The following is a 21,796-nucleotide window of genomic DNA, read 5'->3' on the forward strand; positions in this document are numbered from 1 at the left end:
ATGCCCAAAGATAAAGAACGCTCCATCAACCCCGCACAAGCTCAACGCAAACTAGAAAAGCAAAAAGCGCTCAAAAAGGGCAAAGCCGAAGCCGTAGCCCGCCGCAACGAGAAGCTTGCGCGTCGTAACCCAGAGCGGATACAGCGGCAGATCAATGATTTGAAGGGCATAGAAGAGTCGGGCCAGCCGCTGCGGCCGCGCGAGAAGCAGATTCTAGAGGAGTTGGAGCGGGATTTGAGGGCGGTGCAGAAGGCGCGAGAGGCGTTGGGAGATAAAGCGCCGCAGTTTGCGAGAGCGCATCAGCAATCCGATCATGCAAATAGACAAAATGTACTAGGCAAGAGAAGGAGGGAAGATGGTGGTGGTCGTCAGCAGCATTGGAGACATGATCAGGAAAGTGATGGCAGCGATACAGACGAGAGTGTTCGTAATATCCCCATGCCGAGAGATACACCACCTCCAATCCCCCACGAATTCCGAAGGCGGGGTTTTCATCCTACCACTGCTACTGCGGAAGGCGAACAAGGCCCTCGTCAGCCACATGCATTACCTGCGAAGCCGGAGGCAGCAGCAACTGCGCGAACAGTCTATGAATCTGCGCCTGTCATTCGAGATCTCAGGCAAGAAGCTGTAAGCAAATTTGTGCCGGCCGCAGTCCGCAGACAGCAAGATGCTATAAGGGGACAGGGAAGATTGGTTGAGCCGGAGGAAATGGATCGGTTAGAGAAGGCGGGTTATGTACCGACGAGCACCAAAAAGGAAGATACTCATCAAACTGGAGAGGAGGAAGATCCGGAGGAGATATTGAGAAGGATTGAGGAAGAGACTAGAGCCCAATCGTCGAATAAGAAACATACTGTAGATGTTGAGGAGGTCACTGATGAGGATGATATGTGATGCCCCCTCAGAAGGGTTATTTATATTATATCACCGAGACGACACCCCTGGACGGGTTATCTACCTTTACATACCCCATTTTACTAGAATGTACTATAGACAAAAATTCATGAATGAAGTAATCCAATTCCAATCTGTCCAGAACAAACTCCGACAAACCCAATGTCCAAGATATACGTACAAGAAAAAGACCCAGGAACCAAAAGTATGCGCCTGAAGGCGAGAAAAACGTAACCCAAAAAGAAAAATAAGAAAAGAAAAGAAGATTCCACACTTCAACAAGAGAAGCGAGCAATGGGAAAAAGACCAAAAAAAGATATAATCCTAACGCCGATTGAAACCAAAAATACGCCGTGTAAATGCGACCTAGCCGTTTGTTTGCCGAAACGCCGGATTTTGTTGTATAGTCTGATTAGAAACCAAATGAGAGTAGACAAATCGGAAATGTAGGGAGAAAAGAAGGTCGTTTTGGAGCGGACAAAGGAAATATCGTGGGAAGCGTTCGTCGTCTTTGCTTGAGAGCAGAAGCGATGTTAAGACAAAAGAGAGTCGTTTCATGTGAATAGGTAGCCACAAACTGTTCGCTGCTAGGCAGATGGAAAAGGTAAATTACCGGAAGCTGTGAAAGACTCGTCGCGAAACGAAAGGACTGGGCATCTGCTCGCTATTTGGATCCCAGGTTGCTGGTAACTCTGTGGATTTGCCGAACGACGATAGTCCCGATCCAGAAGACGAGGAAGTAGTATAGGCACGAGAATCGCTCGACACACGTTTCGCATCGTCCATAAAAGCACGTCCGCCGGCACGGGCCTGTGCCAATTCAACCAAAGTACGTCCGCCCATGTTGCGCTGCATCACCGCTTTGTACATGCTGTTGTCATCACTGCTGCTGTTGTTACTGGATGAATTGATTTTCGTGCCATGGAATGTAGCTGCCTTGCCCGCTGCACCTTTACGACTGGGTGAAGTCGCATCGCCGATCAGATTGGAAGTTGATGGGATTTTGGAAAGACGCCGAGTAGGCGACTTGGATCGCAATTCGGCTGATAGTGGGCGAGCCATCTCTTGTGCTTGTGGCTGCTGAGTGGAAAGTGGGTTTGAGGTTGTAGGTGGTGGAGGCAACCGGGACGCTCCTGCTGGAAAGATCGATGGCTGATTGCTCATCTTTGACACCATAGCAGTAGTCTGATGGCGGAGCATGGGACGACGAACCGCCTTGAAAGGATCTGGCTTTACCTTGGGACGAGTTGGCGATGGAAGATCGGGAATATCTTCCTCGTCGTCCGAGCCCAGAAGGCAAGGCTCCCACTTGGACTTTTGTTGCGCCTGTTCAGTAAAAAGATTCTTGGTTATCGGCGCTGTGCGTCGAGGAGATAGGGATAATGACGCGATAGTAATTGGAGATGGTTCACCCATCTGTATGTCCATAGGCGACTCGACCGTGGTCTTTGCACGGCTGAAAGGTGTCCGCGACACTTTTTGCATAGGTTTGTTGCGGCTTGAGCTAGGTGACTCTAAGGAGAGTTCACTGATATCGGTTGTTGACGGGAAATCCGAATCTTCACTGCCGCTGATAGATGAACCGGACGTTTCACGTGGTTGAATGGACTCTGGTGGTGGCGCTCTTGTCTTGTTCACCTTGTCTAATTCAGCGGCAACGCGAGCTCTAACCTCTGTCTCAAATTGCTTGGATAGTTCTTCGTATCGCATTTGTACCTGACGCTCAATCTCTAAGCGTGCTTTGACTTCCCATTCACGACGAAGAGTTGCGTCAATATCCTCTCTAATGAGGGCCTTGTCCTTCTCATAGTTGGCCATCTTGATTTCAAGCTCCTTCGTCTTCTGTAGAGCGGATTCCTCGCGTCTCTTGACTCGGTTTGTCATGTCTACGACTTCCCGTTCCTTGCGCACTAAGCGAACTACAGGCAAATTGAGTAAAGTTGCGGTGTCAGGTCGCTGGTCAGGGTTGACACGAAGGCAGCTTGCGATAACACCCTTCAGTTCGGAAGAGTACATGTCGGGCAAGGGAGGGTATTTGCCCTCTCGAATGCGCTGAACCAATTGAATGTGTGTTTTGGCATTGAATGGAGGAGCCTTCTGACATAGCTCGTACATGATACAACCCAGAGCCCAGATGTCGGAGTGAAGGGTGTATGGCTCGGCGGCGCAAATCTCAGGCGACATGTAAAAGGGAGTGCCGACATATGTAGAAGCAAAGTCGTGGGATTGCATGAGCTTCGACAGACCAAAATCACCAAGCTTGACACTGTTGTCAGAGCCGAGAAAGACTAAGGAATGTTAGTAAACAATACGAAGACTGGCATCTAAGTAATGCTTACTGTTTTCTGGTTTCAGGTCACGATGTAGAATCATAATCTGTGCCTGTTTGCCCTTAAGGCCTGACCTAGGCTGAGGCGGGCCCAAGAGATTCGATCCCACAGGTGGCGCATCGGTGCCATAGTGACAGCGATACAGAGCCGTTGTCAATTGAGCCAGAACGCGCCAAACAAAATCCTCCTCTGCAAATTTATTGGTGTTTTTCAGGTTCTTGATAACCATTCCGAGGTCACCTCCTCCACAGTATTCCATGTACAGATACAAGTCTTGTGAGGCCTTCAAATGCTCGCGGTGGTAGTAGGCGACGATGTTTGGGTGGCGAAGTGAGCTTAGGATGTTGAACTCTGCGGTCAATTGCTCTCGTTCCTTTTGCGACATCTTGATGTAGTTGATTTCCTTTCTGCAGAGAATCTATGTCATCATATTAGCCTCGTCATATTGCTTATACGAACATGAGTACCCACAAAACCATCTGATTTCCGTTTGACCTTTCGAATAATACCGAAGGAGCCGGCTCCTGTTCGATATCAGCATTGATATACTTGAATAATGAACAGTATGAGATACTAACCAATCTTCTCCAAGACCTCATACTTGTCAGTTTCTGCAAGAGCGATGCTTGTCATGTTGACTGCTTGCTGGAATCACGGATTCACAATTGGCAGTCGAAAATGGTGCTGGTTCAGAGCAGCTCAGTGAAGTGACAAGCTCATGAATGAATAAAGAGAAGAAGTTCTTGTCGAGAAGAGAACCCTAGATGGTTAGTAGGAGCAAGCACAAGTGCTGTGAGAAGGTGTGACAGGAGAAGAAAGATGAAATCAAATTCAAGGCTGACTGATGAATGTAATAGTAGACACACACACAGAGAGAGAGAGAGAGAGCTTGCCCACCAGACCAGCCATAATTAGCTCCATGTGTTTTGGTTCCTTCCGTTGCGTAGCAACCACCTTACATACTTCGGCGAAGGCGGTGAGTTTGATGCACCACCCCATCATTGATTGCACTCATCCGGTACTTCCCTTCCATCTCAGACTGTTCTGTGCAGTTTGAGATCATTTTTTGTGATATATCAGTTGCTTTGGCTGTGCGCATCTCATTTCTGAAGCCATTGACATGGAGGATGTTCCACGCAACAAGATGAGATCTCAGGACGAGGAAGGCGCATCACGTGATGATAATATTATCGATAAGCTTATCTAGTCTGCGATTGTATCTTGAGACAGCTACTTGATGTTGCAGCTCAGGATTTCTAATTTTTCATATGTACAGATCAATTGGTTTTCTAATAGAGATGATTTTTGTCCCTTCGCTAATTGACTTGTTTGGTATACCCCCTGGCGATGATACGTATTGAGGTTACATATAACTATCTCGGAATTGATCTTCAGGAACGTGTTCTTCGATTTCGTTCCGAACCACATCTCATATTCCATATCTAGCTAGACACATAAGAATACAAACGACAATTTTCATTTGATGAGTCTTCGGACCAAATGAAAAAGTGATCTATAACGAGACGGTATGCGCAACATTGTGGCTAGTGGTATCGGTCCTTCGGCTTAAGTCCGAAGCCACGTAGCGGGGTCATTGGCAGACGTCAACCAACTCCATAAATTGTTAATTCTCCCCGCGCCACTCACTGTCGAAATTCCCCTTTCGAACTTGTCCTCTCGAGTTCGTCCCGAATTTACTCCGATCGACATGACAGATTCCGAGATTCTACGGAAAGATGAACTTGAAATACGTCTCCACAATGAGAAGAAGCTGATTCACGAAGGCGCCCTCAAGGATGAGAACCCGTTGGATTTCAGTGAAGGCTTCCGACAACTCTGTGAGGCTTGTCGGAAAGGCGACTTGAAAGTGTGTCAGGAGAAGATTTCAGAGGGAGTCAACATCAATGCGCGGGACAGCTATGATTATACGCCTCTTATTCTGGTACGTTGCGCTGCTGTTAATAACACTTCCGGTGGTTGCTAATATAAAGCTACAGGCAAGTCTATGCGGACATTTCGAAGTTGCACAACTTCTTTTAGAATCCGGCGCATTGTGCGAGCGAGACACATTCCAAGGTGAACGGTATTTCCAATCTTGCTGCCTATACATATTACTTTTGAGCAAAATACTGATTTTAAATTCTATTTCAGATGTCTATATAATGCCCTTAACGACCGTATCAGAAATCTACTTCTCAAGTACGATTACTCGAAATCCACCGACCCTCTACAGCCTTTCGCCGCACACGTATTGTCTCTCTTGACGCGAGATCATCCGGTAACATGGGATATCGTCGTAACCGACGGAGAGGAATCCCTATTTCTTCACAAGTTCATCCTTTCGGCACGCTCGCCATACTTCCAGAAAAAACTTGCAGCTGCTCCTGATTCTACGTCCTGGAAGCTTCCCAGCACACTTCCACCGGCAGCTTTTGCTGCTGCAATCCGATATATCTACCTCGGTGATTCTCCGAGAGAGTTGCGCGCTGGCCCGGGAACCGGGTTCACAGAGTCCGAGGTCGTCGCTGGCGTTGACCGAATTGGCAGACACCTCGAGATTCCGAACCTATTAGACATCGTTTTAGAATCTGGGGACAGACGATTGGCTCGCCAGAGACGAACGGACGAGCTAGCTCGAGGAAGGGATCAATTCGAATCCTGGTTTGAGAACAACATCATTCGCCATAAGGTTGTTGTTGAGACGGCAAAAGCCAATGATGTGAAGTGGGATCGTAGCAACGGAATATTTGCCGACGTGCTTCTTCGAGCTGATGAGCTTCCTGGTGAGGCCAAATCGACTGTACAAGCACAAGAGAGCCGCACCAGCTTCATACCTGTGGGCCCTAGAGGTGGAAGCTCGGCAGACCAGAACAACCATGCGGCACCAAAGCAAATGTCTGTTCTATATCCCGTTCACCGGGCGATGCTGTTGCGATCAGAATTCTTCAACGCCATGTTCTCATCGGCATTCAAAGAAGCTCAAGTCACAGAACATCTTAACATAATAAGCGTTGACTGTTCACCAGAAGTGCTTGAAATAGTCTTGAGATTCTTCTATACTGAAAAGGCCGACTTCCCGCTAGATATCGCGGTGGACGTGCTTTTCGCTGCCGATCTCCTGTTTATTGAAAAACTCAAGACCAAAGCTGCCGTGCTCATCAGCAGTCTGGGAAGCGCCAATATGTCACAAGCACAGGCATCCAAAACTCGACCGGTGCGACAGAACGGACAAAAGACCGACGACAAAGTTGACGAGGACGGGATTGATATATATGAAATTATCCGGGCCGGTTGGCTCACCCGGGTTCAGCGACTTGAGGAGTTTGGCGCACGTTATCTCGCTTATAGATTAGAGGAGCATGTCGACACAGAAGAATTTGCCGAACTAATTCAAGAATCTGCTGGACGAATTCAAAAACGTCAGGAAACCGATTCAATTGAATTACTCGACGACATTCGCTTTTATCTCAGCGAGCGCTTCCGACTTCGATTTGATGATGCCGGTCTAGCAGAAATGATTGAGGAGAATGAACCTAAAAACTGGTTCCCTCCCGAAACACAACAAACTGGTGATCAGGCGGCCGTCACAGAGGATATGGCCAATTTGAACATCCCTTCGGAACAAGCCAAACCGGAAGAGGTCCTGCCAGCTGATTTGAATCCAACTGCAGATCACGTTGCTATTATCCGGACACTGGATGGTGCCATTGTTGAGGATGAGTTTGACCAAGATGCGATGAATTATGAGATTCTGTTGGACAAATTGGATCGACTATTGGAGCGACTCAACTTGGATGCTTAGTTGATCAAAGACGCATGCATATTCGACATACATTTTGGACGAACATTGCGATTTTACATAGACAAGATTTCTTCATTTTATGAACATACAGACCACGAATTACGACCATACGAAACATAGGTGACTCACTGAGGATCAAAGTGCACATATACAAAAACGAGATAAGAATATATAGAAGCCATATAAATAGGACACCCAGTGTAACGGGGCCATCTCCTCAAGTTGCTATGGTTTGAAATATGCTTATACAACTTTCATTAATGAAGAAATATTTAACTTAGTTCCATGTACCCAGGTAGTCCGTTGCGAGTTCTTGCCTAGGTAGGTAGAATGGTTGTTAGGGTTGAAGCCACTAGCCCTAATAGTGGTCAAATCCGAGGCATATTTTCTCGTGATCCAAGGTATAGCCAAGATAACACAGTTGGCTTCGATAAGAATACGACGAGACATGAGTATAATGCGTTCTGTACATCCGTATATTGTCTTGTTATAATGTTAATTTGTTATTAGATCGCGAATACTTGCTCCTGTACAAAGTACCTACTCCAAATGGATGGTAGATCTTTAAACTTGACTCCACAAGGATGTATCGATACTACAGAACCAGAGCACGCCCAAGTTTAGATCAAACTCTACTAGAGCGACGAATCATCCAATAATTGTATATCGGAAAAAAAAGCCCCAATTGCGCAATGCATAAGACCTTACATAAAATAAACATGGGTATCTAAATATCTCATCCACAGACCAGTCTAGGGCGTACATACTACAAGTTCGATGTAACGAGGCATCGATGACTCAACCAAATGACAAGCTTTTCAAATCATTGACTAATCATACTTTTCTGGAGCGTTAAGCTAATTAAAAAATAGATATAGTTATGATTGAATTCACGTAAGCAATACTAAGCATGCATTGATATCAACCAAGCTCCTCAATTCCGTGCTGAAGGGTTGTGGTTATGTTTATACGCAGATCCTCAACATACCTCCACAAGCGGGATTCAAAAACCCTAAAACCAGAGTAGCGAACGCCCTTATGTAGCATTCTACCACTTATTTGTCTCTATTATGCAGCCTATATGATCCTCGACAGTTATTTATAAACAGTACATCATGAGGATGTAAGTTTGGCTCAAGATGAACCTTTTCTTTTTCAACGACAAGATCCCTGGATCACCCTTAATTCTGTCTCCAACGGCAAATACTCCGTACTTGCATCAAGACTCCCATAAAGGAATACTCTGGTGTCGTACCCAGCTAAGCACTTGCAAGTTCCAGTTACTCGTGGACTGCGAGTCCGCCGCCATCCATCGTCTATACCTACCTAGGGAGCTTAGAAGCCTATGTATGCCTTCCTATCCTGGATTCAACATAGGGCCATGTACCTCGCTTGGTCAACCGCAATAACTGTTTGGTACAATAGAACGGATTATTAAGCTCATATCTTTCTTCACGGAGATCTGACACATAACTAGTACGTAGTTAATCGCATCAGATTAAGGCGGATGAGCAAACTGAAATTGATATATTATCATTAGACTAAGACCTTCTCCACTAGTCAACAGGACCACTAGTTCTATCTCAAGTTCCGAGTTAGATTTCATCATGTCTATGTGAACCAGGAACAGCCATCCTGACAGGCTAGCCCTAACCCGTCGTATGGCACATAACGAGACATTTTCAAAAGAAATTAAAATCGGGACATCTTGTAGACTGCTCTCTGGAACAAATGTCTCCAAGCGCCTGTAATTGCTCCAAGACCCCCTAATGCACAATCCCCACTGGCTTGTACCATTTCTAGCCCCTTTATGCGTCTTTAGTGCATGTCAGACGCGGATCATGCTTATGAGTTACATGCAGAGTATACTACATAGTTGCTCTGTTAGGTAGTAGGTAGGAGACCGGGATAGGGTTTCGTTCAGACGCGATCTACCCAAGATGGAAATGAATACGAGGAAATCTGCTTGACGATTGGCTTCAACTGATTATTGCCATATGTTCCTCTGCATGTGGGGTTCTCCGGGTTGGGAATCTAGTATTCTCCGCACTTGCATGACGCATTTATTGAGGGGAATCTCTTATAAACAGCTATGCAGCAAGCTTTAACGCCCAGACATCCTTTCTCTCCAGCTCGGCTAGTTGAGTAGTTCAAAAAGAGACATATTTTTATGATTCAAATTTGCTCGCCATGGCTGCTACAAGTTTTATTGATGGCGTCTTGAATCTTTTGCGACAGGATACACTCCCCTATACTCTCATAGGTGGACTCGCGGTTATAGTCCTCGTCTCTTGGGTGTCGTATCTGAATGATCCCCTCAGGTCTATTCCTGGCCCATTTTGGGCACGATGGGGTCCCGCGTGGTTGGTATATTGGGCTCGAGACGGAAGTATGCATCGAAAAATGATTGATATGCACGAAAAGTATGGAAAATTAGTCCGAACAGCTCCCAATGAAGTGAGCTTCTCGAATCCAGAGTATTTGAAAGTGGTGTATGGTTAGTGAAGTCCTATTTATTTGATACTTGATGTCAGAATAACGGTTTCTGACGGAATACCTAATATCGCAGGTGCCGGCAGCGATTTCTACAAAAGTGACTGGTATAGTGTATGGCAGGGTCGCCGCAAATGGGACCTTTTCGGCGAGCGAAGCGAGGCCATCCATCGAGCACAACGGAGGTTGGTCAGCCAGATATACTCACTATCCAATATGAAGAAGTTGGAACCGTATGTGGATACAGCCACCACGATGTTTCTGAACAAGCTGAAAGACATGGCTGGGAAAGAAATGAATATGACTAAATGGGCTCAACTTTACGCCTTTGGTAAGTTTGAATTCAAGTTCTTCTCCTGCCCCCTGGTTCTTCATAGAATTATAGGTCGGTCTAACTATAGGGTCATAAGATGTCATCGGAGAAGTAACGTTTTCCAAAACATTCGGCTTCTTGGAAGCTGGCGAGGATATCCATGGCGCTTTCACCCTGATCGACAACTCATTACGCTCTGCAGCTTGGGTCGGCTACGTACCCTGGGTATACTGGGCCAACGTACGACTTGCCCCCATTATCGGTAATCGCCTCGGAGTCCTCGGACGACAAAACGGCCTGTTGATATTGGCCGCAAAAGCCATCAAAGAGCGCAAGGAGAGAGGTAGCGACCACCAAGATGTTCTAGACCAATTTTTCCAAGTTCAGAAAGAGAAGCCGGAGTTTGATGATATCTGCATCACGTCGATGGTTGCTAGCAACATCTTTGCTGGAAGCGATTCGACGTCCATCACCTTATCGGCGTTTATCTATCATATCATTAAGAACCCTCAATATAGGGCGAGGCTAGTGGCAGAGATTGACGAGGCGGCAAAGGTTAATAATGTTAAGCACGGTGAAATATTTCCGATGGATGTTGCGAATAATATGCCCTATCTTCAAGCATGTCTGCACGAGGCGATTCGTTGCCATCCCGCTGTTGGCATGAATCTAGGTCGAGTTGCGCCGCCACAAGGTGTTGAAATTGACGGAGTATATATTCCTGGTGGTGTAAGATTGCCATATACCATTTGAAGCACATAATATGTGGTAACTGACATGGATTTGTCTTTCAGACCGTCGTTGGAGCGAATGCATGGGTGGTGCACCAACATAAGGAGACCTTTGGCGAAGACGCCGACAAATTCAGACCGGATAGATGGCTAGAAGAGCCAGAACGTGTCAGTCAGATGAGTATGTCTCCTATAAAATGCTTTCAGACAACAACAACATTGTGCCTATTTATTTCTAATGATTGTTTAGAGCGCGCATTCTTCAGCTTTGGAGCGGGATCACGATTTTGTATTGGCAAAAGTAAGTGCACTACGAATGATAAGCATACGACTATCTAGTTGCTAATTAAGGCTATAGATATTGCATGGCTGGAACTATCCAAGGTAGTTATGACAAAGCTATTTCCATTCTTATCGAACTAGAGAGTAACTAACCCTGGTCATAGATGGCCCCATCTCTATTCCATGACTTTGAAATCGAGCTTGTGAATCCGGATGCAAGCCTGCAAGAAATTGCCATGTAAGTCAACTACTTTCTGTTATTTATATCCACAGTTCTAGATTGAAGCTGACTTCTTCCTAGGTCATTTGTGAAATTAGACGGTCTTCAGGTGACTGTCTCGCCGAGAAATGGAACCAACTAGCCACTTCGTTGGAATTTTTGGGCTACATACTTTTAGGCTAGAAACCCTCTTCTAGAATGTGACTTTTTAGTATTAATCCCGCATAACCTAAGTTGTGACCTTGTGAACATGAGTTGATGCCAACGGCAAACTGAAAAGATTAGTATAAATTTGATCTATACCGTTAACTTACCAGAACCAGGTCGGTAACCGGTATGACCCGGGAGTAATACCTAAGTGCCACTCTTTAAAGTTTCAACTGCCTAGTAGGTGACTTCAATGTTATTTTCTCTTGACACATAACGCAGAACTCTCCCCTTTAGACATGTCTGAAAAGGAATAAAAAAGGCCCTACCATACTATCTGTGTATCTAATAGTTGCAATGGCCAAGCTCGATCAATTACCAACCGAGGTGCTGCTTGTAATCATCGGCCTGGTCCAATCTAACCGAGACTTCTTGGCTTTCTCGCGAACCAGTCGCTCTTTTCACAATATCACCAAAAACGAATTGCCTCTGAGACGAAAATATCGTCGCATCCGGATCAAAGAAAACACAGACTTTGACAAGGCATTTAATATTTTGATCTCTATCTTGCGGCGTCCCCAGCTTGGTGACTTTGTTCGCCATATTGAATTTGACCAAGCTCCCAGGACATACATTAACTATGAAATCAACTCCATTGGTCTGAAAGAGCTTAAGGATGAAGATTCGGAGAGATTGCGGATTGCTGTCCAAAATGCCGGCTTCACGGGCGAATATGCTGAGAATGTGATCAACATGGCCTTACAGCCGAGTTTTCTTCTATCCGAGCATTCTGGGTTAGTCTATGCTGCTTCATTGTTTTCATCTCTTCTCATGATAGGAATTACAGGATGAATTTATGTCTAACGGCGCCTTAGAACTGTTCATAATCAATTGCGGCCTGCCTGGGTCGCCCAGGCACTCACGGCGCTGCTGGTCTCTGTGTCTCCATACTTGGAGACCATGACAGCAAGCCAAATTATGCCCAATTTCACTGTATATAATTATGGAGGCACGACAGAAGATATAATACGGTTTCCACTTGAGAAGGTACTCATAGAGACTAACGCTCATCCAGAAGGAAAACCTTACCTACAAAATCTGCGTTCTGTGGATATCCTTCCCCATCAAGGTGACTTCTGGGAAGACGAGCGAACCTACCATGAGGTTGATATCTTTGGTATGATTTCTTTGATCAACCAACTACCATCCATGGAGCAAATTGGTATCGATGGTGCGATCGAGGATGAAAATGGGCTTCAAGATCTTGTTCCATCCGCGTCGAATATCAGTCGAATCCGCATCAACCACTCGAATTTCGAAACCTGGTTCCTCTCGCCTCTCATTAATTCATGTAAAGTTCTGAGAGAATTTCACTATACTATAGATGGCTGTGGCAGTCCTGATGGCTCATATGCCTCTTTCAATCCTCGGACTTTCCTCAAAGCGATGCTGAGTCACAAGGCCACTTTGGAGATTCTGCACATTGATGCAGATAGTGTCTGCGATTTTATTGATATGGGAGAGTATAACGATCATTGGCAGGTTGACCGCGATGAGAAGGAACAAGCACCATCTCATATTGAACCACAGGGACTTTGGGAGCGTACCGGTTCTTTGCGTGATTTCTCGGCATTGACTCAATTAAATATCGGTATCGGTATTCTCTTGTTCTTAACGTTAGGCACTCAAGGCATGGAAACCGAGAACCCTGACTGCTCTCCGTCGTTCGACGAGGTTGTGCTCGCGGATTCTTTGCCAGACACGCTTGAATCACTAGTCATCATAGGGTATGAGAAAGGGGTTCGGCAAGACTTTGACAAAATTGTCGAACAATTCATGGCCGATAAAGACACAAAGCTACCTAATCTGAAGCACGTCAGCGGTGTTGAAGAAATGATCGAGAGGGCCCCAAAGGTCGACTATCCAGACGAGGAGAGCGAGCCCTGGTGGGAGGAAGAGGAGTGGTCAGAGTACGAATACTGATTGGGTCATTACATGTGCATACTGCGTGATCAATGATTTGAGTAACTAAATGCTGACCGATTTTATGCCTACAACGAGGATTCCAAGTCGTCTAACGGGAAGGGTGGGGGAGTTAGAGAAAGGAGTGAAAGCTGGTCCAATTCAAGTCAAATAATGCATACGTAGTAGTAGGGCGTATGGAATACGAGATCATATGTTGTCATGTTAATCAACTAGCTTAATACTACATCAAACCATCGAGTATGAGTAGCAAGGATAATTGGGGGCTTCACTTCGGGCAGGGTTTAACATGTTTTGGCCGTCGCATTCGATCCTGGACATACTGCACCATAGAAGCTTCTTTATTGACCTGTGAACCAGTTTAGTCATTTGAGAAATGATGCCAGGTTTGAAAAACAAAAAAAAAAAAAAAAAAAAAAAAAAATACGTATACATCGGCGAAAGAAGCGGAGGGCTTGACCCTGAGATGACTTTGCAGCCCACTAGTTGATCCTCAGATCACTGCTAGGTTAGTTCGATGATCAATCAATAAACGCGATCGGATTCTCGCTCACAAGGGTCAAGGTACGTCAAACCTCTCACTCACTGTGGAGTAGCCGAGCAGATTATTTGCTTATAAATACTACGAGCACTCCCTAAACTAATCGTAGAGAGGGCCCTTTGTTTTTGGGCCACTTGGGCAGAGCCCTAATTTAGGGCGCGGGCTGGAAAACTAAAACTCCTCTTGCTGGTTTAGGAAATAGATGTATTGCGACCCCAGCAATTGTGAGTAGTTAATTCCTTTTTATTCAATTCAATTTACTCCGTACATGCATTGGTCATTAAGATTGGCTAAACAGCTAAACAAACCACTAGGCGTCCGATGAGTCCATCTGGTGTGATCTTTGATCGGCTCGTTTTTTTTCATAATAATTCGTTTTCTTCACTTGTACTCTCGGTCATCGAATATAATAAGTGAGCATTGTGTGGATTGCTTGGTTCTTCAGCAAATAATCCATGCATAGTTGAGTGATATCATCGGTCATAAAACTACGACATTTGAATAAAAACTCGTTTCTCATCGGACCTCGGTTTATTGTATGGCCAGCATCATCCGGTCACATCGCGGCCATGGACCACACTGATTTACCTCAACCAACGTCAACAATTGACACGCATACCCAGGAAAATCACACCAAACACACATCTCAAAACATTGGAACAAATTCTTCAACGACAAGTACGATGAGCCACAACGACAACGCAGTATTCGATGAAAAGCTGGTAGAGAGCACTTCGGATGGAGTACTACAGACGCCGGATGAAGGAAATAATAACAAAAGTGATTCTGAAAAACCGATGGAATCAGTACATAGTGTATCATTGGTACCAAATGGAGGAACACAGGCCTGGTTACAAGTTCTTGCGGCTCATTTCCTATTCTTTAACTCATGGTGGGCTCCCTCGCGTAATTCTGAAGAAATGGTGACTGATCGATCTCCAAAGGGGTATTGTGAACACTTTCGGTTCCTACGAAACCTACTATTCCGTCGATCTACTCTCGACTTCATCCGCATCTGCCATTTCATGGATAGGATCTGTTCAGGCATTTTTGCTATTGTTTGTTGGCGCTCTCACTGGACCTCTCTATGATGCAGGATATGCTCGTCATTTGACCATCAGTGGCTCCTTTTTCCTGGTCCTTGGTCAAATGATGTTGAGTCTTTGCAAGGAGTATTGGCAGGTTCTTCTTGCTCAGGGATTCTGTATCGGAATTGGATGTGGGTTATTGTGTGTGCCCAGTACTGCTATTCTTGCCCAGTATTTCAGTACCAAGATTGCCACTGCTGTTGGCTTTACGGCTGCTGGTAGCAGTTTCGGTAAGGCGCTTTGTATCCTTCCAAGGAGCTATCTGACTGACTAACAATCCCTTAGGTGGCATCATCTACCCAGTTGTCTTTCACAAACTCCAACCTAGTATCGGTTTCCCATGGGCCACTCGAGTAATCGGCTTCGTGATCCTGGCGACGCAGCTCATTGCAATCGCCGTCTACAAGGTCCGGATTCTTCCAGAAAAGAAACGCGCCATTATAGACTTTGCAGCTTTCAAGGAACCACCATATGTAATCTTTGTTTTCAGCGCGTTTGTGGGTTTCATGGGACTATATCAGCCTTTCTTTTATGTCCAGACGTTCGCTATCGAGAAACATATCACCGACGCGAACTTGGGCTTTTATATCCTTGCCATTATGAATGCCACCAGTGCCTTTGGACGGATTATTCCCGGAATACTGTCCGATAAAAGTAAGTGCATCATTCGAACCATCTAAAACTGTTCCCTAATGTCCTACTAGTCGGCCCTATGAACGTGATCATTCCCTGCGCATTCATATCGGCAATGCTATGCCTCTGCACCATTGCCGTCAACAATGCCGCCGGTTTAATTGTTCTCATGGCATTTTATGGCTTCTTCTCCGGAACCTTCGTCTCCTCGCCCAATGCAATTGTGGTGCATCTTTCAGCCCAGAATAGAGCCAAGATTGGGACAAGATTAGGTCAAATGTATGGAGTCATCTCATTTGCAATGTTGATCGGTATGTACCTCGTCTCACCCGTAAGATCCTATGACAATATTGACTTCCTATTTAGGTACACCTGTCGGTGGTGTCGTCCTAGATAACCATGGCTACACACCCCTCTGGATCTTCTCCGGTGTCCTAGTCGGGGTTTCAGGGGCTTTCATGATCTTGAGCCGTAAGTTTTACAGAGGCTTAGGATTAATGACAAAAGCGTGAATTCCAAGTTATGCTATTGTTAGTGCTCTAGTTTTAAGCTTTCCTCCACTTTCTATTTGTTTAATTGTTGGCTTCTTGTTATCTCATTTGGCACTTCAGGGTGTTGGGGCTTCGTTTCGTGCATATTCCGAGGTCGAGGAAAAACATGGGACTATACTAAGAACAATATTTTTGTACAACTTGGTATAGGATTGAAAGCAAGCAAAAAGATGAATTGCTTTGTCAAATCTAACATTCTGGTCAACAAAAAATGAGCCACGACTGTAACAAGTTTAGAGTATACATTCTGTATGCCATGAATTGATTAATCGTAGAACATGATAGGGAGGTAACTTCGTCGATGCTACGTGTGCTTCAATTCTGTTGGCTAATAACTTTCGTTTTTGAAAGTTTTGTGGCATGGTACGAACAAGCAACCGGTGCCTACGGCAACGCAGACTCCTTGTGCCAGCATGACTTATAGTATTCAGTCGCAAGGCTCGTCATCACGTTCTTGAAGACGATCATGAAGCTGCCAAAGGGGAGCAGGGCCTAGAAATATCCGGCGTCGAAGAAGGGGTAATGACTCCGACAAATAGGAGTAAGGAGAACTGTGCTGAGTCAATCGATGAGATTGGCAACGGGGAAGTGCTCGAGAGAATTTGGTCTTCATAGGAAGTCTGAAAACCACCAAATGCGTTGATGATGCTCCTGTCGAAACCAGCAAACTGGCCTTCTTATTGACTTCACGCACAGTAATTATGGATTTTCACCATGAGTTGAACCAAAGAATAAGAGCTCCGAAGACCTGCAGCCAACATTTAAGGCTGCGGTCAAAAACCTGGACTTCCTTTTCCCGTTTAGCAATAGTGCTGGCGTCATGGCGCTCTGCCTGGGATACTTCATCCGCCATGCTGGTAACAATTGTAGTAGATTGACAGTGACGGCTCAGCTCAAGATATGCAAGTAGAAAGCTAGTATACTTTCCAATCACGGGTTGGACATCCTAGACAAGCTGGATTTATATGTTAGAATCGGGAGGCCACTCTAGGAGAGGAATATTAGCACTGAGCCTCTTTCCTGCAATTCCTCAGTAGCATTATTGCCGTTGTGGAATAGTAGCCTCCATCATTCGAGAAAAGAGTCCCACAAGACCTGCCCTTGTTGATTGTAGTTTCTTTCCCCTTGAGATTCAAACCGGGTCGACTAACTTATCCAGGCGGGTTGCAAGCAGGCAGCTCCCATCCGAGAGCACACTCCAATTTATACTGAGAACCGAATCACTTGTATACTGTTCGAATTGTATGAATAGGTTGAACGCTCTGAAATTCTTCCATTATTCGATGTGTAGAGTAGGAGATATAGGAGTTCGTGAATGGCACCTAAGATTTTCAACCAGGTCATGGGCGATCCGGTATGGGAATCGAGAATCAAAGTTGTGTCACGCAAATTGATAAGAGAAGGATGAACTGTGACCTTTCAATATCACATTGATATACCAAGTGCCCTCAAATCTGTTTGGAACAATGGAGCGATGAAGATCGACTCCGAACACAATAACAAATGTGATACCATGATATTGTATCCATATTCGTGCTTCCAAGGTCTGATTTCTCCGCGCAACACAACCTGACCGTTTGGTCTTTGAGTAGCATAGTTTATATCACATGTGATTCCCTGGAACGTTGTTAAGTATTCGGCCTTCCTTCACAAGCTCAGTTTATGTTCCGGATTTATCTCACCAAGTTATCTATATCTCCAGGCGCTACGGCCTTGTAGTAATAGAGAAAAACGCCAGTTTTAAACTTGTGATTCAAGATTCTCTTCCAGAAAGAAAAACATGTCATTCTCAGCTAGACACAACTGAACAACAACAATTCTGATACTCGGCTAGCCTCGATACATTAATATATGGATCACTTGTAGCTGAAACTACAAGTTGGACACTTCAGCAAATCAATAGAATGGTAAAGGATATATCTAGAAATGAATAGACAGAAACTTCCATTTACTTCAGTCGATCTAAGTGGATAGTAAAGCATATTCCTCTTTCGATTCTGAGTCGAATCAATGCCTAGTTCTGGGGTTCTAATCTATTCTCTCAAGAACAGTGTGACTTTAAATGGAGAATCTAACATACAAAAGGAGCCGGCATGAGTATGTCATAGTTTGTCATAGAATCTTCAGCATCTGATATCAAATACAACAATCTATATATCAACCTATTAAAGCCCTATCCTATGTGAAGGGGATACTAAAGCTATTCCGCACTGAATCGGAAAGCTTTACGAATTCATTTCAAACTCACCATGAATTATCCACCAGTCAAATCGAAAGATTTCAATTAGGTATTAAATCATAATGGCTATCAAATGTCCAGCAGCTAACCAATACATCCGGTTCATTCTCCTTAAATACGGTTCAACTAACATACATCATGACTAATGGATTGGTTAGTTGCTGATTTGTCTACCCATCAGCTTCAGGCGACCAAGACTCCAAGCCTGCCTGCAATTGTTAAGGACCTTTGCCCGACTTTACTCCGTACTTTTGATAGTAATATCCGAGCTATACAATACGCATAATAAATCCCTCTAACAGAGGTTAAATTCCAAACAATCATGTAACAGTGGAGGCCGGCAATGTTGGATTTCCGGAGTCAGCTCTCCACCAATTTCGACGTACGTAGTATTCTTGATTCACTGTCCCGGAAATGAAAATAAATTAAAATCAATATTGTCTCTGGGTCCGTTCAATCTCTTTTTCCAACAGTTGGTAACGTTACGGTCATGTGATTTCGTAGCGTCCGATTTTCCCACCTGTCTTAATTTGATTGATGTAACAAGCCTGGAGAATATGTACTAGCAAAATACCAAGACTCTGGGTCAAGGATCATGGGCCAGAAGGAAAGGCATGTGCCATGTAGGGTGCTCCATACTACTGTAGGAATAGCCATCTTCCGCACCCTTGTACGGAGTAGATGTCGCGGAGTAATCGGGCTGAGTGTGTTCCAAGGCGGCTATGGAGGATTGCAGTCGAAGGATCACCCACTTGGTCCAAAGCTGGCTTGAAGGGTGGAGGTCAAACAGGATTCCGTCGAGCTATAATAATTACTCCTTGTCCTTAATACCCCCCGTGGAGAGTAGGGTTGGGGCGAAGGATGGACTCGTAATAATAAAATACTTCTGTATAGTTTTAATCTTGTTAAGTATTGGATGCTTACGTATTTGTACTCAGTAGCTATTGAGTATTGACCCATATGTATGCGTCTATATCATCTCATCATTGTCGATGGACCAACTGCCCAGGTGGTCAGAGGCTCGGAGCCCAAAAGTTCCATGTTAGGGACCACTTACTGGCCCTGGCGCCGGCGTTATAGCCGAGTTGATCACCGGTGATCCCTCGGCGTAAGTGGGGAGAACCGTTAAAATCAAGGTATCGGAGACATATGGTCATGGGCTTGGCCTCACAAGTGCCAGTGATGTGATGTGTTACATACGATAATCTTAAATACGTATGTGAATATGTCTGTGTGCGTGCATATCCAATCTACGACTTTCCCCGGACAATAATAGAATTACGAGTCAGAGAGTGGTTATTTTCTTACCCGGTGAACGGGTCGATGTGGTGAGTCGACTTGCTGTAAGATGTGTGTGACCTTGCGTGTCAGATTTAAGGCGTCCAACAATCAATTCTACGCAACTCCACAGACAGGTTATTGGCCCTTTTATTGTCTTCCCCCCTCCAGTATCATCGAGCCATCTAACAAGAGAATTGATCGACCATCGGATTGTCCGACATCGGTTTGACAGGTTGAATTGTGCTCAGACCCTCAAAATAAGTTTAGGGATATACGTACATCATTAATCAAGCCAAACGTTAAACGCTTAGACCGTGGGAACTCTGAGAACGGACGTACGGAGTTCATACCGTGGGCGTACCTCGTATCGCAATGGCCCCTTGCCAAAACTCCGGTTGGCCAAACATTTTCTGATTTACACTATGCACATGTCTTTGTTGTGTGATGATCCCGGTATATGTCCGCGGTAGTTGTACTACAGTATGTTCGAGGGCTCGAGACTCGAGAGTCGTGTAAAAATAGGTTTACATTTCAATGTGGGAGCCGATGAGAGTCGAAATCCAATAAGGTAGGAGCGCAACCTGAACCCTGAATACGTCTGGTCGACCCACATGAGGATCATTATGCTACATAGAACAAGAGAACTGCATATACGATATATCCATCGTTAGATACATGGAAGATGCCGGATACTAAGATGGTTACAATGAGTAGATCTAGGAACGAAGAGCAGTCACATTAAAGACGTTCATGGCTGACCCTACAAACAAGTTGCCCCCAATCGCGATTTCAGAGTCGACTTGGTTGTCTTGTAATTATTGAGCATTGATATTGAACCATGCGGTGGTCTTTCCGATATTCCTCTTGGGCATTACGACTCGACCATGAGATTGACGAAAAGGAAACGGATTGATTTGGGGGCTCTTGGTTAGGCGAACAATCATCTGACTGCTCAATCATCTTCTGCCTACCCCCTGTGAATACGGTGAGTTGTTCTAGGATAAGTGCTGAAACATAACCCGGGATATCACACTCGATGAGATGAACTTGCATCTAGAATAACCACGGCGGGCGATCGTTGACCTCCTGCGGTACATGTATGTATGGATGTATTGATATAAGCATGCATCCGTAGATCTATACCATTGCATATTTCTAATGGGATGGTTTGGTATTCATGAGTATCGCGCCGATAGGTTCCAGCTAATGACTCCGATTATTTTGGCATGCGGTATTTCTGATGTCACAATTCGTAGGTATGCTTAGATATCCAACGACTTTGTTCGCATGACCATAGTGTTTTCGGCGGCTTTATTAATCACATCATTTGTTGATACTCACTAACTATACGAATGCATATTGCCAATCATCTAGTAAAGAGAAATGAATCTCCCATAGATCTGCACGTATTGTAGGACTAGGATGGATTAGGGCTTGATTTCCAGCTATTAGTGTATGTAGGCATCTGTATTATCATGCAGACAGACATCGATATCAAGTATAAATATGCTCATTCGTTATCATCATGGCCAGCGCCATGGGTAGTCTCTTAGGCATCAAATGTGATGAGTCCGTAACCCTAAACCGTAGACCGTGGATCACCATACTGATAGAAAACATGAAACTCTGGTCAACAAGCTAGCTCCGTGACTGACCATATTGCATTATAATGATTACTTTACTTGACGATCATCGTGTCATATAGCGAAGCGAATAGAAAAAAAGAAAATAAAAAGGCCAATGAGACTATTGTTTCACAAAGAGACGATCTTTGATTTGTTTTCTCTGCTTGTTCCAGAGCGTAAGTTGGTCTGTATGGAATAACGAGTTCGCGAGCAAGTGGCCCTAAGCACCGAAACAGCATGGTAAATACATATGCGGACGATGCATACGTACAGAATCGCGGGTTTCATACCCAATGCGGGAAGATCTCCAAATTAAAACCGTCGCTAAGAGGAGCACAAATAAGCGAGTTGCATTACGGAGCACACTTCCATCTCAGGTTTAGCGTCAACCTAAGAATCTCGCTAAGGTTTCTAAGTTACTGGGTGTCAACTGCGCGCTAAGCCGTTTGAAGTTATGGGTCAATGCCACATGGTTGGATCCACTACCGGACTGTGCGTGATCCAATTGGGTCACTGTCTCGCTGTCATCCCTGGTGATTGCCCGTTGATCAACGTGTAGATTTTAGTGTATTGTACTCCGTACTGTTGGAAATACGTTGCTGTATGACTGTTTCGTTACGGATTGTACGGCCTTCGAACT

General features: G+C 44.9%; 6 protein-coding genes across 6 annotated transcripts; 5 read left to right on the forward strand and 1 right to left on the reverse strand.

The window, feature by feature from the left end:
• Positions 1-897, forward strand: EYB26_007244 (uncharacterized protein; the record flags this gene model as incomplete). The annotated part of the gene is made up of 1 exon (XM_054266516.1): positions 1-897. The coding sequence occupies one exon, from the start codon at positions 1-3 to the stop codon at positions 895-897; it is 897 nt and encodes a 298-aa protein (XP_054122491.1).
• Positions 898-1,506: 609 nt separating this feature from the next.
• On the reverse strand, positions 1,507-3,860 carry EYB26_007245 (uncharacterized protein; the record flags this gene model as incomplete). The annotated part of the gene is made up of 4 exons (XM_054266517.1): positions 1,507-3,185; positions 3,237-3,645; positions 3,699-3,751; positions 3,806-3,860. 4 exons carry the CDS (start codon positions 3,858-3,860, stop codon positions 1,507-1,509), a joined length of 2,196 nt encoding a protein of 731 aa, XP_054122492.1.
• A 1,075-nt stretch (positions 3,861-4,935) lies between these two features.
• On the forward strand, positions 4,936-7,029 carry EYB26_007246 (uncharacterized protein; the record flags this gene model as incomplete). The annotated part of the gene is made up of 3 exons (XM_054266518.1): positions 4,936-5,169; positions 5,225-5,310; positions 5,379-7,029. 3 exons carry the CDS (start codon positions 4,936-4,938, stop codon positions 7,027-7,029), a joined length of 1,971 nt encoding a protein of 656 aa, XP_054122493.1.
• A 2,190-nt stretch (positions 7,030-9,219) lies between these two features.
• Positions 9,220-11,210, forward strand: EYB26_007247 (uncharacterized protein; the record flags this gene model as incomplete). The annotated part of the gene is made up of 8 exons (XM_054266519.1): positions 9,220-9,526; positions 9,599-9,853; positions 9,933-10,564; positions 10,630-10,747; positions 10,817-10,867; positions 10,925-10,950; positions 11,013-11,086; positions 11,150-11,210. 8 exons carry the CDS (start codon positions 9,220-9,222, stop codon positions 11,208-11,210), a joined length of 1,524 nt encoding a protein of 507 aa, XP_054122494.1.
• Positions 11,211-11,572: 362 nt separating this feature from the next.
• EYB26_007248 (uncharacterized protein) lies at positions 11,573-13,198 on the forward strand (the record flags this gene model as incomplete). Its single annotated transcript, XM_054266520.1, has 2 exons — positions 11,573-12,009; positions 12,091-13,198. 2 exons carry the CDS (start codon positions 11,573-11,575, stop codon positions 13,196-13,198), a joined length of 1,545 nt encoding a protein of 514 aa, XP_054122495.1.
• Positions 13,199-14,308: 1,110 nt separating this feature from the next.
• Positions 14,309-16,003, forward strand: EYB26_007249 (uncharacterized protein; the record flags this gene model as incomplete). Its single annotated transcript, XM_054266521.1, has 6 exons — positions 14,309-14,631; positions 14,684-15,057; positions 15,113-15,481; positions 15,532-15,771; positions 15,827-15,931; positions 15,996-16,003. 6 exons carry the CDS (start codon positions 14,309-14,311, stop codon positions 16,001-16,003), a joined length of 1,419 nt encoding a protein of 472 aa, XP_054122496.1.
• Positions 16,004-21,796: the final 5,793 nt, after the last annotated feature.

The sequence above is a fragment of the Talaromyces marneffei genome, chromosome 5, assembly GCF_009556855.1.
Source record: "Talaromyces marneffei chromosome 5, complete sequence".
Lineage (NCBI taxonomy): Eukaryota > Fungi > Ascomycota > Eurotiomycetes > Eurotiales > Trichocomaceae > Talaromyces > Talaromyces marneffei.